This window comes from Phyllostomus hastatus, unplaced genomic scaffold, assembly GCF_019186645.2.
Source record: "Phyllostomus hastatus isolate PE091 unplaced genomic scaffold, TTU_PhHast_1.1 phas_contig_5, whole genome shotgun sequence".
Lineage (NCBI taxonomy): Eukaryota > Metazoa > Chordata > Mammalia > Chiroptera > Phyllostomidae > Phyllostomus > Phyllostomus hastatus.
This window is the reverse complement of record NW_025333897.1, coordinates 4,056,203-4,071,566: the sequence shown is the minus strand read 5'-3', so window position 1 is coordinate 4,071,566 and position 15,364 is coordinate 4,056,203. Positions and strand designations below refer to the sequence as shown.

Here is a 15,364-nt window from a genome sequence, read left to right as displayed (position 1 = left end):
CTGGGGAAAAAAAAAGAGATCCCACTCTTAGAGGCCTGTATGAAGGAAGCCCTAAGATATGGACACTGTTCCCTGCTGGCACCACCCTGCGGGCTTTTCCCAAAGAGACCTGTGAATAACACCAGGCTGGTGGTGCGCTGGCCTCCGTCGGGGGCACGTGGGGCCTGCGGGGAAGGTGTGGCAGGCTCTGGAGGAGGCCCTCAGCGCTGCGGGTTGCCACTTGATCCAGGTCCTCCCTCTCTGGGACCACCCCAGAGGGAGGCACGTTGAGGATGGGGAAGTGGCTGGGGTGCCCACCCCCAGGCCCATCAAGGCCAGGCCAAGGCTCAGCCTCCAAGAGAGTGCAGGGATTCCCTCCATAACTACGTTCATCCCGTAAATCCCCACAGAGAGAGCAGCAGGTCCTCAGAGCACACAGCCTCCCCCTCGTTTACAGGTAAGGAAAACGAGGCCCTGAGCAAGATGGGGTGACGTGGCCACTGTCGGCGTGTGCCTCCGCCTCTGGGCCCTGGGGAAGTATCAAGTAGCATCTCCCAGGCCCTGAGGCCTGCAAGAGACCCACAGGCTTCCTCTACCCCGGGCCCACATTTTTAGTGCCCCGGCACCCGGGAGGTTGATCCTCTCAGGTAGAAGACAAAGGGCAAAGGTCATCAGCCTGGTCAGGCCCCTGCTGACACCACCCACCTGAGGACAGGGGCAGAAGCCTCCTAGCCCAGCTCCTCCAGAGCCTGCTGGGAGCAGAGGAGAGCTTAGTGCCCAGAGTGCCCACCATGGCCTAGATCCAGTGTGCCCACGGCCCTGTTCAGTGCAGGCACAGCGCTGTGCCCCCAGGGTGAATAAAGTGGGAAGCCGAGGAACACCTCTGAGAGCTTTGCCCTGGCCCTCCTGCGTCTCTGGAAATGGGCTCCTGGAGTGGAGGGGGGAGGGAGAAGTGAGACCCCAGGTGCCTGTGTGGACACTGGGGCCCCAAAGAAGGGCTCATCACTCTCCTCCCCTGCTGAAGCCCCCTCAGCCCCATGTCCAGCCAGGGCTGGGGGCTGCTGATGCAGCAAGCCGGCTGGGCTTCCGAGTGGAACACACCGCAAGAAAAAAGGACTCGGAGGCAGGGTAGAAACGACTGTATATTCCCTGGTTACAAAGCGGGGCTGTGGCAGGCGCCAGCGCGTCCGGTGGGTCAGCAGACCAGCAGGGCCTCGTCGTCACTAGCCTCCAACACTGGGGAGCAGAGTGGTGGGGGGCTCCTGCAGACACCAAGTGGCTCTGGCGGGTGAGGACCTAGGGTGCTGCTGGCAGTGGGGGGTGGGGGGTGAGGGTCCTGGGCCGAGAGGGGCTCCCGACGTGTGTCCACGGGAGCTGGGCTGTCCACCAGAGGGTCCCTGCAGGCCTTCCTGTCCTTGTCCACTGGCCTGTACTCTGGGTCCTGCAGGCCCGAGGCGGGCAGCACGGAAGGCGCCACCTCTGGTGCGTGGCTGGGGGCAGTGGGGGACTGGTCTCCAGCCGCCCCAGGGCTGCCTGTGTCCATGAGGGGCGCTGGGGGGTCCAGGGCAGCCCCCGGTGCAGGCTGGAGGAGCCCGTCGCCCAGCACTGTCTGTGAGGTGCGTGCAGCAGTCAGCAGCGGGATCTGTCCCCGCAGGGCCCGGGGCCGGTGAAAGAGCCGATTCCACAGGCGACCCAGCCGGCGGCGGGAGGGTCCTCGGCGGGAGGCGTGCCGGCGCATCTGTCTCCGCATGGCCGTGCGAAGGTTCTGTAGCATGGAGGCCTGGAGGGCGGGTGACAGCTGAGGAGGCAGAGTTCAGCACGACCCCCAAGAAACCCAAAAGACCAACTTGTCCCCCCACCTGGCATGGACCCTGTGTCACCCTCCCCAGGCCTCGCCTCCCTCTACCCCTGGAGCTGCCTGGTCCGGCCTTCTTCTTGGGTTTCCTGTCTGAGCACCCTCTAAGGTCCAGCAGGAAGCCGGTGACCGCAGGGTCTCGTACACCCTGAGGCTCACCTGGGACGCACTGTAGACAGGAAAGTCCTCCACGGGTGGGATGAGGCCCTGTGCGATGAGCTGCCCGTAGGACGGGGGTGCCTCCCGCCGCACAAACTCAGCCTCCAGGCGTGTCATCTGGGTCTCAAAGGCCCTGGGAGCAATGGGCAGGAGGAGAGCATAGCAGGACTGGCCAGGACCCCACACTTCCACCTCCCATGGGGCCCTACGCAAGGGCCCGCAGCAGGGTGCGGGACCCTGCCACTCCCTCTGGAGATCCTGCGATGCCTGGACGCACCAGACCTCTGGATGCACCAGAGAAGTCCCAGGGGCATGGCCTGGGCCCCAACTCACACACCCACAGCTATGGGAACAGTGGGCCCAGAGAAGCGAAGAAACTGCTGGCCCGTGACCCCAGGCGCTGCGGGCAGCAGGGAGGGCCCGCCTGCCCACCTGTACTCCTGCGTGCGCAGGGAGTAGAGCTTGAAGGCACAGCCCAAGGCGATGACGAGCAGCAGGCCGCAGACCAGGCTGCCAATGAGGGCGGCGGTGATGACCTTCCGGGGCACAGCCGCCAGGCAGCCGTGCTCGTCGCTGCCGTCCTGGCAGTCCTCCTGGCCGTCGCAGCGCCACGTCTCAAAGATGCACAGGTTGGTGCCACAGTGGAAGGTGCCAGGCTGGCAGGAGAAACAGTTCTTCTCATCAGCGCCATCCGGGCAGCTTTTCTGGTTGTTGCAGCGGTCGGCGGGTGCATAACACAGGCCGCTGCCCCCCTCGCAGGGGTACTGGTCGGGCGGGCAGGCGGGGCAGCCCTGCTCATCTCGGCCGCTGGCACAGTGCCACCAGCCATCACAGCGCTGCGACTCCAAGAAGCAGCCCTGCTCGCCCGTATCATCCGTGACACCCTCGACGCTGCTCCCGCACGGCTGCTCCCACGGGAGGCAGTAGCCCTTCACCTGGTAGGTGGCGTTGAAGCCGTGGCCGGCGCTGCGGGCGCGAGCGTGGTAGGCCACGGTGAGGCGGCCCTGGGCGGCCTCGAGGCTCACAGGCCGGTGGTTGCTGCGGTAGGACAGCGTCTGCAGCAGGCGGTCCCCGCGCTCGCCCAGGCCCTCGTACACCTGCACGTAGTCGTCGTAGCCCAGCCGCAGCTCCAGCTGCAGCAGCACGCGTCGCTGGTCCTGGGTGTCCACCAGCCACGTGCAGTGAAGGTCTGAGGGCCCACGGGCCGCACCGAACAGGTCTGGGGAGGCAAAGGAGCCATAGAAGCTGCCCAGCCGCCGGCCACATGCCAGGTCAGGGCAGCCAGCCTCATCGGAGCCATCGCCACAGTCCTGCGTGCCATCACAGCGCCGCTCGACGGGCAGGCAGCGCGTGGAGCGTGCCCCGCTGCAGGGGAAGGTGCCCGCGGGGCACAGGCTGCCAGGCGGCTCAGAGGCAGGTGCTGAGCAGTTGCCCTCATCGGAGCCATCACCACACTCATCCACCGTGTTGCACTGCCATGGGCCCGGCAGGCACTTGCCGTTGTCACAGCGGAACTCGTCCGCCTGGCAGGATGCCTGGCCCAGCTTCCCTGTGGGATAAAGAGCACAGGGGGAAACTGTCAGGGGAGGGCTGCGCCTCACTCCAGCGACAGGGCCTGAGGCCAGGAGGGGTCAGGGTGGTTCCCTCTTCCCAGCGGGGCCTCTGCAGAGCCTAGGAAGAGGCAGGAGACGTGGAGAAGAGTCCTGGCCTCTCCACGGCCACTCAAGGGACAAAGGCCCCTGGAATGTCAGGGTGAGCTAAGTCTCTGACATGAGGGTAAAGGGCGAGCCCCCACTCCAGCCAAGTCTCTGACATGGGGTCAGTGACTTGGAGGGGATCCAAGGTCCCCGGAGGCAGCAACATGTCCAGCCTGGTCCTACCACTGTGCTCAGACTGGGGGGGTTCCTGGGGGAGACCCTGCAGGGAATGGGCAGGTGGAGAGGACTGCTCCGGCCCTGGGCGCCCAAGTGGCACCCTGGGTGCTGTGAGGTGCCCCGTGACACCCTGCGACACCCTGCTACCGGTGTCACCTCGGATGTATGAGAGACGGAAACCCTGGGCCTGGCCGGAGCTGGAGGCGTCAGAGTGGAAGAAGATCCAGACGTGGTCCCGGGTGGAGATGAAGGCCGGCGGGATGGCAGAGCCGCAGAGCCGGAAGGCCTCCTGGCGAGGCGGGGCCGCTGGGCCCAGCATGAGCCAGTCCAGGGAGCACTGGTGGGATTCCTCCACGTCGAAGTTGCGGAAGCTGCGCAGGTGGAGAGGACCACGAGTGTGTGTCAGGCAGGGTCCAGTGGCCAAGGACCAGCAGGGAACAATCAGGTCTGCACTTAGGACAAGGATGGCCCGCCCACCTCACCCCGCCCCTGCTCTCCTCTCCTCTGCTGCCAGACATCCTGAGGTCTGAGGGCAGCTCCAACAAGAATCAGGACGAATCTGAACAGTGTCCTTCTCATCAGCCCTCCAGCTCTGGGAGGGCCTTTTTGGCACACACACACACAGCATCCACACCCCACGGTCAAAGTGGAGGCCCATCAGGAGCCCCACCATGGGCAATTCCCTCCCCTGACACTCTCCCAAGTGGGGAGACCCAAGGGTCCAGATCCCACACACACCGAGCCTGCTGGGACAGACCCTGCACCAACTCCCAGGCCTGTGCACTATGGGGGAGGAGCGTGCCCATGAGGCTGGCCTAGCCTGGGGCTGGGTGACAACTGGTTACCTGGGGAGAAACATACTAGCCCGGGAGCCCCTGGCCCAAGTTGTGGGAGGAGCATGTCACGAGGCTTTGAGTCTTTGGTGGAGGGTGAAGTCTTTGGAGAAAGGGTGCCCAAGATCTACGGCCCTGTGACCACAGGAAAGCAGGCACAGACACTCAGACCCTGGCGTGCCCATCACACCCATGCTTTGGAGCTACGGAGCAGTAACTGGGGCCATCTGGGCATTGGCATTTCAGGGAGTGACTCCCCAGCCAAATACCCCATGGCCACCCAGGCCAGGGGTTCCAGCCTCATTGTCACCATCTGGTCACCTCACTCCGTTTCCCTCGGTATGTCCCTGCAGCTGGAGCACCTGGGCTCATGTCTGGGCCCCTCTCCTGCCGAGACTGCCCTGAAGACCCTGGGGAAACCCTGCTCTGGATCCCTGCCAACCTAGCCTCAGGCCACCCTGGTAGGACACAAAGCAGACACCAGAACCCCCTCAGAAAGAACCAGACCACGCCCACCAGCACCCAGGGCTCCCGGGCCCCAGCAGGCCTGAGGTGACTGACTGCTCCCTCGGCCCCTGAGAGGCTCAGGATGGGTGCTTTTACACGTTCACACTTGTTCTTTCTACCTGCTCAGGTGTGGGCTCATAGACACATACAAGCACATGTGTATCACGCATGCACACACACATGTGCTCCACGCCTGCCCACGTGTGCACTCAGGCACCTGTGCCACCACACACACATACACTCAGTACGGGCAGACCCCCAGAGATTCCCTAGGACACTCCTGGGACCCCCATACCTGATGGTGATCATGTCCCCACGGTCGCCCTGGATGTACCAGCTGCAGTTGGTGCCCGGTGGGTAGTTGAGGGGCCAGGCCGGACTGTAGATGACGCCACGCCGTTCCGTGTGCTGCTCTAGTTTCCCGCTGCAGGCAGCTGTCAGGAGAGGAAGCAGAGAAGTGCTGGCCTCACCTTTGTGGAGAAAGTGGGGGGACAGCAAGGGGACACTTGAGCCTCTCGTGGCCTGAGCAAGGCCTTTCCGAGGTGGGATAAAGACTAGCCAAGGGTAGGCATGGCCGAGGGCAAGGCCGCTACTCGAGACTTCACAGAAGTGGTGTGCACAGCAGAGCAAGGAGCACCCCCGCCTCATCCTGTGCACCAACCGAGGGCCCTGGCAGGGCTGGGGACGAGCCCACCTCCGAGGTGCAGCCTCTTGGCCTTGGGACCTCGGTTCAGTTAAGAATTCTGCACCATAGACCTGCCCACCCCGCCCAGGGCTTGACAAATACAGGCCTCACTGGAGAGGGGAGGTGCTTTGCTCACACCGATTTGAGTGCCTACTATGTGCCAAACACAGTGCTAGCCGTACTGAGTAAGACAGGCAAACACCCTGCTCTGTGGTACTTGCACGCTGCAAAGTTGGCGTGTGGGGGAAGAGCGGGGTGTGGGGATCAGGTCGACTTCCTGCAGACCCCCTGCGGGGGGAGAAGATAGTAACACAGGGCTGAAGGGAGGGGTCAAGGTTGAGGTGGGGCTGGAGAGGCAGGCTGGGTCTGATCACACTTTGTCAGGAACCTGGGTTTTATCCTGAGCCGCACCAGAGGCACCCCATAACCAGATGAGCAAACTGAAGCTCAGAGAGGATAAAGGACCAGCCCATGGCTGCACAGCAGTGCGTGGCAGTCAGACTTCACGGTTCCTCTGGCGGTCTCGGCTTTCACTGCCGGCCTGCACCGACGCAGTCATGGAAGGTCACCCATACCACACCCCGTGTCAGGCAGCAGCGGCACAGAGCGTCATGCAGCCAGCATGCATGAGGGGCCGCCACGCCCAGCCCCAGAGGCTCACCGTGCGCACCTCACTGTCCCTGCCCTCTGCTCCCCAGCTGAAGGTGCAAAGCCTGCCCTGGCCTGTTCCGGCCTCCCCAGGGCCACACGAGCCCCTACATTGGCTGCCCCCACGCCTCCCGGCCCCTCCCAGCCCTCACCACACTGCTTCGCCAACTCCTCCCAGCCGCCTGTGGTGAAGGCAGGGCCCACTCTACGGACAGAAAGCCCGAGGCTCAAGGGGACACTGAGGACCCAAGTCCAGGGACGGGACATCGCCTCCTCACTTTCCCACCGCCTGGTACCCTCCCTGTCACCCTGGAAGCAGGGGTCTCCCTGCTGGCTCGCAGGAAGACTCCTTTCAGGGTCCCACGCAACACGGCCGCACCAAGGGGAGCGAAGCCCTCCAGCCACCTCTCATGCTGTTAGGACAAGGACCACACTCATCGCAGCAGCACTAGCCCCTGCACTCTTCTGCCTCATCTCCCCCTATAACGCATCCTTCCACTCACGCCTCCTGTGGAGCCTCCTGCAGGAGGGAGACTTTGTCATGCAGCCCCTGGCAGGACGCTCTCCCACCCCTGTTAGCCCACCCATTCCTACGGACTCCAGCCCAGGGGCCCCTTCCCCAGAGCCTCCTCCCCATACAATACCTACTGGGGCTCCAATGCCCACCACTTCTCTGTCCCCCCAGCACCCACCATAGCAGCAATTTCCCTTTCAGCTGCGCTGGCTCTGGTTCATCACCGTGTCCCCAGGGGCCCATGCAGGGCCTGACTCACAGTAGGTCTCAATAAATATGGGTCAGTGAGTGAACTGGTTAGTCCAAGTACCTGCTTAGCATTTAGAGGCATGAAACCCCTTCCACTGGGACCTGACATGACCATGGGGGCCCGGTGATCCAATACTGTGACTACCGGGGACTCAAAACCCCCATTCAACAGCTCACGAGAAATTCAAAGGACTGGAAGGGAAACACTGCCCCCGACCCTAAACCAAGGCTGACCACACTCGGTCAGCCATCAGAGTCTCAGGAGTCCCGGGTCACAGAGGCACCAGCCAGGCCTCTCCACCTGCCACCCACCCTGGGCCCAGGAGCCACGAGTTATGGTTGCAGGACACGAGAGGAAGGGCTGAACAAACAGGGTAGCCTGGCTGTTCCCTCTGAAAGGTGAAGCCACCAGCTTTGTGGACCGCACAGAGACTCTGGCTGCTGGCCTGGGGACGCCCCGGGAGGTGAGGGATCATGCAAACCAGAAGAGAACTCCTCTGGAAGGGGCAGGGGCAGGGCTGGAGAGGGGAGGCTCACAGGCAGGGCGGGCCCAGGCTGCTGGAACGCATCTCCGGGATGTGGCATCTCAGAGCGTGTTACACTGAAGCACCTGGCTTCTCCGGCGGGAAGCTCCGGTCCACCAGGCTGGGAACCTCTGTATTCTCAGCCCCCGGACAGGGCCCGGGGCAGAGCAGGGCTCAGTTACAACCATTTCTGGCCTGGAAGCCTCGCCCAGAGACGAACGCTCTCGGAGCCCAGGTTTTTCATCCACACTGGCCAGGCCCGCACATCCTTCTCTCTCTGGCCAGAGCATCTCATCCTCAGGACTTATGTCTGGCCCTCGTCCAGGGGTCAGGAGGCCTGTCTCTCAGACCACCAGCCATCCCAGGAGCAGACGACTAGACAGCTGCCAGCCCAGCTGTGCCTCTCGGCAAAGCTCCTGACAACACGCGCGCCCAGGCAGTCTCACTCCTGGGGCTGCCCAGAGCTGCCCTAGAAAGTGCCACAGCCAGGGCGTCAGGGTCCCCCTTACTGTCCGCTCCACTCCCAAGGGGCCTACACGTGGTCCTACATGTAGTCTGGAAACTACAGTGTCCACCGCTGTGGGCCCGGCCCACACAGAGTGAGTGAGGGTGGAGCAGGAGGCAGGCTGGGAGATGCAGGGAGCTGGGGGCTCTGGTCAGGGCCTCTGGGCCAGATGCCTCCTGGCAATGGGCCTGGAGGTCACCACCAGCTCAGATTCCCAGGCCCAGGCCTCTCTGTGATGGCGGGCCTCCCCCGCCCAGCACACGGCCCAAGATCCTGGCATAGGTGGGAGACGGGGCGTGTGAATCCAGTCCTGGGGCCTCTGCTTGTCCATCAGTAAAACGGGCCAGTGGGTGCTGCTGCTTTGAGGGTGGTTCAGAGGTCTCAGGAAAGAGGCAGTCTCTAGGCCAACGTTCACGGGATGGGGTGGGTGGGGCCACGCCCCACAGGAGGTGAGGGTCACGCCGGGGCGTGTGACGATGGCCTTCGGTGTGTGGAGCTGGGAGGACTGTGTTTGGGGAGGCGCTGATGCAGAACAGAGAGCCTCGGGGTGTCCGGGAGGCACTCGGAAACGCCTGTCTGAGCCTTAACTGGAGGTGGCCTGTGTTCACTCGGGCAGAAGATGCCCTCGGCCCTTGTGGCGAAGTGGCTGCTCAAATGGGCAAGGGATGACTGCGCGGTTTTAGACCCCAGAGTGTCTTTCCTTCCCTGGTCCAAGGAGTCATCAAATGCTCTTGAGAGGGCCGGAGCCTGATAAAGCACAATTTGCAGATCCGGTTTCTAGAGGCAATCAATACTCCAGACAACCCGCCTGGTGGCATAGATGATAGGGGCCTGGGAGCCCCACCCCAGGAACTGGGGACGCTGCCAGGTAAGTAGAAAACAGCCCGAAGAGCCTACCCAACCTGCCCTGAGATCATAGTGGAGTCCAGAGTCCAAAGTACCGGAGGCACTAGTCAGGGCCTGGAAGCCTGGGCAGCACAGGGGCTGGGTCCCCGAGCGGCCCAGCCAGGCCCTTGGGAGTGTCTCAGCCCAGCGAGGGCTGGGAAGGAAGGGGCAGGCGAACGGCTGTGGTCCAGGACCCTCACAGTGGGAGTCACAGGGAAAACCCTGCAAGTGCAGTGTCATGAGCCTTGGGTCAGGGTCGAGCGGGTGCCTCAGGCAGCCAGAAGCTGTCTCTTAGCAATGCTAGAGGGGTCAGAGCTGGACTCCAGAAGACTAGGGCCCAGATCACCACCTGTGACCACATGGACTGTGCAGCTGAAGACCCCAGGCCACCATGCACAGGCACAGTGGCCCCTGCAGTTGGGCGACGTGGACCTTGCTGGGGCCCAAGGTCTTTATAACTAAGAAAACCAAACGCGTGGCCCTGGATGGTTGTCTTTCTCTCCCTGGCTCTGTGGGCGGACCTCATCCATGAAGCGTCACTCTTCTAGGGCACCTGCAGGTGGCAGACGTGTCTATGCAGGACACCAGCAGGAGGGGGGGGTTGGCAGTTAGCTGTGGGGGTCAGGATGCCAGGCAGGGCTGGGGCTGCCTCAGTGCTGAGCAAGGCAAGTCCCTAGGCCAGCAGAGTCAGCAGAGGAGGCCAGGCTGCCGGGAGCCGGAGCTGGTACACAAGGAGAATCAGGAGGGAGACTGAGAGGCTGTCTGAGAGACAGGCTGCGAGAGCAGCTTCTGTGGACATGGGGCCTCCCCATTCCAGTGACCTTGGTTAGCGGACATGCCACTCTCTGAGGCAACCTCAGTGAGCTCCTGCTACAAGCCAGGCCCTGAGCAGAACTGGGAGTTCCAGGTACTTCTTGCCCCTCCAGGGAGCACAGCAAACAGCAAACAAATCAGCAGCACCTCCTCGACTGGGGTCTGCACATTCTCCCTTCTTGAGACCGTGCTTAGATGTCTCCTGGTGGCATCAGGGGCCATGAGGGCCTGGACTTATGCATTTGTCAACCCCTGGTGGCCCCCCCAGCAAAGAACAAATGCCCCGATGGCCTCAGCCACCCTTTCTGCTTCTGACAGACAGTCTTAGCTGCACTAGATGAACACAAAGATGGCGTGTGGATGGACAGACCCAGCTGGATGGGCAAGAGGCAGGGGCTGGGCCCCAACTGTGTTTTCTCAGATGCTGTTTGAATGTTTGGCATCCACCAATCACAAGGCCACAGTACTGGTCAAAGCATTTACCTCTCTCCTGCACGCCAGTTTGTCTAGAAGCTGCCTCTTCCCAGTCCAGCTGATCCAAGGCTGAGCCCCCGACCCACCTTCTTATCTAACTCACACTCGAAGCCAATATTCCCCCTGCCCTAGGCTCTCCTAGGAATTATTCAGCCTAGCCCATTCTAAACTGTTTCTCTTGTCCTGCCTTGACTTTCCCACAGAAACTCCAACTGACACTCTGTCCCAGGCCTTCCCCACATCCAACCTGACTGGAGCCATGGCCCTGAACGGTGTGGCCTGTGTCCCTTCCTCTCAAGACACACAAGTAACAACTTTGTCAATGGCACTGGCCTCCCCATGTCATCACTCAGTCACACCTACCTATATTAAATCCCAGACATAATTTAAAAATAGGTGGGCCTCTCACAGCAGCTCATGGCCCTCGGGGAACCCCACAGCCTACAGGAAGTACAATCTGTCGAGAGCTCCAGCCCGTGGCGGTTTGCCCGTGGTATTAAGCCACCACGTGTCAACACCATGCTGAGCACCTTGCCTCATTCACTCACTCAACCCTACTAACAGGTTCTGAAGTAGGTCCTTTCATTGCACCCGTTTTATAGAAGAGGGATCTGAGATTCGGGGAAGTTCAAGCTCACCCAAGGCCAAACAGCGGCTCTGGGCTGCAGAGAAGATACACCTCAGGGGCGGAAGCAGGACTCCGAAGGTCTGTCCTCAGAGGCCAAAATGCCAGAAGGCAGGGAAGAGGGGAGGAAGGAGAGGAGCATATTACTCACCTAAAGCAGGAACTGCGCTGCTGAGCCGGCTGGTGAGAACGATGTTCACTGTGGGAAACACAAAGAGGGTCCAGTGGCGGGGTCAGGGGCGGGCACTTTTGGGACCCAGGCACCTGACCTTGGCCAGCAGCAGCCCTTTCAGGGGCCCGAGGCAACATGGCTGGTTCTCTTCCTCTCACAGGGCAAAGCCTGGGGCGCTGCCACAGAGACCCCTGCCCCAGCCTGGGCCTGCTGGGACCCCCAAGGTTCTCAGAACCCACCTACACACATAGAGACAAAGAGAGCAGTGTGCCAGCCAGGCTATGCCAGACCACTGCCGCCACTTCCCACACCTGGGAATTCTAACTCACTTGGGAGGGGGTGTGTTTCTGTTTCCTGTCCGGCTTGAGAAGCTCAGGCCTGCACCACCTGTCAGAGAGAGGCCCTGGCTCCGCCTGGGCGGAGGCTCTGCCACGCAGGTTCCTGCCACCTTGGAGGGCTGCCTCCTCTGAGGGCCCTGCCAGCCCCCTCATTCGCTGGCAGCAGGGAGACAGGGAAGCAGCTCTGATTGCCCCATGTTACAGGGGCACCCAGCCTGCAGAGTTCAGGGGCAGTCTCACTGTGCCATGCTAAGCTTGAGAAGGGAGGCAAAGAACTCTCCTGCCACCCACTCCCTCAAATACCCACCTCCTGGGGCGTGTCCTTTGCTTTCCTGCACTGCTTTCCTGCAGGGGAACCAGGAGGAGGCAGGCAAACTGAACTTCCTGGGTGTTCAGAGTGTCCCCCCCCCCCAACATCAAGTGAGCCAAGGAAGGCACAGGGCGTCACAGGAGGGGATAGCTACCATCAGCAAGGAGGCAGGAACAACTGCCACCTCTCAGAACACCCAGCGTCTGGGCCACATCTGGGTAGGGAGGGCCTTGGGAAGCCAAAGGGCCCGTCCCCCTGCCCAGCTCACCAGGAAGCCCACCCGGCACCTCAGAGTCTGGAGCCTATGGCCACCAACAGACTGGGGAGTGAGCACTTTGAGGGTTCCAGCCCTCACTGAGACCAGCTCACAAACAGAGGCAGGTGCCTTCCCCCTAGACTTCGAGCTCCCTGATTCTTGGGGGGACAGGGGACCATACAGCTTAAAACCTTCAGGTTTCTTCTCTTTTACTTTGTCACTTCAATGGCTTCAGCAAACCTCTGGAGTTACAGTGCCTTCCTCCACACAGCCACAGAGTGTCCAGCCCTGACCCCAGGCTCAGATAATAGCCTCCTTCCTTTTTCATGGTAAATACAGGAGCCATGTGCACTGAGGATTTAACTCTTTCCTTCTTCCCCCCACACAGGGCCCCGGCAAGGTGAACAGAAAAACTCCTGGATAAGGTGGGAGCCCTCCGGCCCAGGCGCCTGGCCCTCCCCACACACAGCCCTCTGGGCTGAACAGGCTAGCCCCTTGGTGGGGGAAAACGCAAAAGAAAGACAGAGAGCATTCTCGAAGTTGCCTCCTGCCTGGAGTCCCGAGTCCCGGCTCCAGCCAGCGCCCGCCCCCACCCCGACTTCAGGCGGAAAACAGACTTCTTCAGGAGGCAGCCGGCCTCGCCTTTGTCCGCAGCTTCGGAGGCCCCCATTGCCCGGCCGCCAAGCTAAGCGCAGCCGGGTCGTAGGAAATCCGCTGCCTGCCCACCCAGCCGCCTGCACAGCGGGGCCGCCCTGCGCACGGTTCACCCGCGCCGGATCCGCTATTCCGAGCCGGGCGGGAGCCGGGGCTCTGCGGCCGGAGTCGCCCCCCTCCTCCCCGAGGCCTACGACCCCAGCAGACCCCGAGCTCCCGCGGTGCCATCTCCGGAAGCCCCGGCCGCAGACTGGAGGATGGTCCAGTCAGGGCTCGGCGGGGGTCTGCGAGGCGGGGGCCTGGACTCCGCCGGGCCTGCGCGGCCCACTCACCCAAGCAGACGACGGCCAGCTGCGCCCGGGCGCCCGGCGCCCCCTCCGGCCCCGCGGCCGCCCGCTGCTCCATTCCGGGGCCGGCCGGCCGCGGGCAACTCCTCCTGCCCCCGGGGTCCCGCTACGGCTCCGGCTGGGGCTCGGACCCCGACTCCCACAGCGGCTGCGGGCCGGGTGCGGGTGGCGGCTCGGGCGGCGTCTTTGTGAGGCAGCCGTGCAGGCCCGCAGCGCGCGGGGCCACATCGGCCACGGCGTCACGGGCCCCGCGGGGGCTCAGCGGCGGCCGCCAGGGTGGACCCGCGCCCGCCGCTGCCCCCGCGCCCCTGGCGCCCCGCCGCTGCCGGCCTGTGCCCGGGGGCCCTCGGAGTGCCCATGCCCCGTGCCGTGCCCCCGGGGCCGCCCTGCGCTGCGCCCAGCCTGCCTGGCTGGTGCCGCCTGCGGTGGGTTCGCAGGTCTGTGGGTCCTCCCGCCCGGCCCCTCGCCCGCCCGGAGCTTGGAGGCCGCGCCGCTCCAGACACGTGACGCGCCCGCCGAGCCGCAGTGGCGCTGGTAGGGCAGGAGGCGGCGCCTCGGGTGCTGGACAGCTCCGCGCCCTCTGACCCTTGAGCCGGGTGTTCGAGGTGGGCCTTGCACCCGGGGCCTGGGTCAGTTCTCTCCTTGCTGCCTGCTCCCCGGACCCCAGCTGTGCAGGGCAGCGCAGAGGAGGGAGGGTTGGTAGAAGGTGGCAACCGGAGAAAGGGGCTACACGTGGGGCTACACTTGAGGACCTGCCCCTCCGACCTGGTCCTCCGGTTTGCCACAGCCCATGCCATAGGAGCCGTGTCACATCCCTGACATGACCCCTCTGTGCACAGCAAGGGCTGTCCCCAGTATCGCCTCAGCCCGCCCAGTCATCCCGACTGGCTCTGGGAAATTAAGAGGAAGCCTGCTTTTCAGGATTGGGGCCACTATCTGAGAAAGCAGTCAACAGAGGGTCTGGGCTCAGAAGAGGCAGAGGCATGGAGAGACATAAAGAAGGGTTGAGGAGGCTATTTAAGGTCAAGCAGAGTCAACCCTCCTTCCTTGAGGCTGATGTGAAATCACAGGTCCCCAAAGGTTCCCTGGCACTGAGCCTTGCATGGCCTGCCCCACCCCCAGCTGAGGCTCAGGACCCCCTACACCCCTCTGCCCCACCTTTGATCACAGCCTGTTAAAAGAGAAGGTAGGTGTTATGTTAGTAAAAGTTGTAGACAGAGTAACTAACTCCCTTTCACTGTGTAAGCCAACTGGATTTTAATTTAAAAATTTGGGGCGGGGGGACACCTTTTGGTTTTTCTGGTTTTTCTTGTTCTCTCTCCTGTAATTCCTTCCGTGATTTTTTCCAAAGCAGACTTCCTCTTGGGAGATGCATTACAGGATATAAGAATCAAATAACACGATAAACAATTCATTTATGGCAAAGAACGTTAGCCTGCTATAACTTGGTTTCAGAATTTCCTCAGACCGCGCGCCGCCCGTGTGATGGGCATTCATGCACAGCGGAACGTCAGACTGAGGTGCGGGCACCTGGCTGTGTTTCCACGCTGGTGTACTCCCGGGTTACGTACGAGTCCAAATTTGAGACCAGTGCCAGGAGAGACCTATTAAGAGCCTGAGGCAAAAGGAAAAATGTGAGCCCCTATACACACTCATCAAAATATCTTCCCATATTTTGAGCCAAATGGAAAAGGTTAATCAAGGCTCTACAATCATAAAACATGACTCTATTAAAGCTCTAAATTGCCCGATCTGTTCACACCTATGTCACCCCTCACAAAGCCACACAGCAGGGGGCCACCACCTGTCTGAGATCCTCAGGCTCATTGGAAACAACTGTTCCCATCACACAGCAGTGTAAGGTCATAAAACAAACAACAACTACGTATCTTTATTTAAACATCTGATCATTTGTTCATCACAGATTTTTGGCATTTATTTTTATTTTTTTTAACATAATTGATTTTGCTGCTGGTAGCATTTCAGTCCATGTGTTGGTCCTCCTTCCTGACTGGTTTGGCACAAATTTAAACCCTGCTCGTACTGAGACTTGAACTGATACACCGTTTCTGGTTTAGTCCCATAGTGGTCTAGTGCCCTCTAGAGGCTGCTGCGGCAAGCAGGGGTTTTGCTATGAGTCCCCCCAGGTTAGCTCTGA

At 61.8% G+C, this 15,364-nt stretch overlaps 1 protein-coding gene across 2 annotated transcripts; it reads right to left on the bottom strand.

Moving 5' to 3' along the window:
* Positions 1 to 1,113: 1,113 nt before the first annotated feature.
* LRP3 (LDL receptor related protein 3) lies at positions 1,114 to 13,688 on the bottom strand. 2 transcript variants are annotated; one of them, XM_045846773.1, is made up of 7 exons: positions 13,192 to 13,688; positions 11,281 to 11,328; positions 5,503 to 5,677; positions 4,024 to 4,238; positions 2,426 to 3,542; positions 1,994 to 2,126; positions 1,114 to 1,759 (listed from the first exon to the last, which is right to left on the bottom strand). In XM_045846773.1, the coding sequence occupies exons 1-7, from the start codon at positions 13,262 to 13,264 to the stop codon at positions 1,175 to 1,177; spliced, it is 2,346 nt and encodes a 781-aa protein (XP_045702729.1). In that variant the 5' UTR covers positions 13,265 to 13,688; the 3' UTR covers positions 1,114 to 1,174. The 2 variants fall into 2 exon arrangements, with proteins under 2 accessions (XP_045702729.1, XP_045702730.1); XM_045846774.1 differs by having other exon boundaries at positions 5,503 to 5,641.
* Positions 13,689 to 15,364: the final 1,676 nt, after the last annotated feature.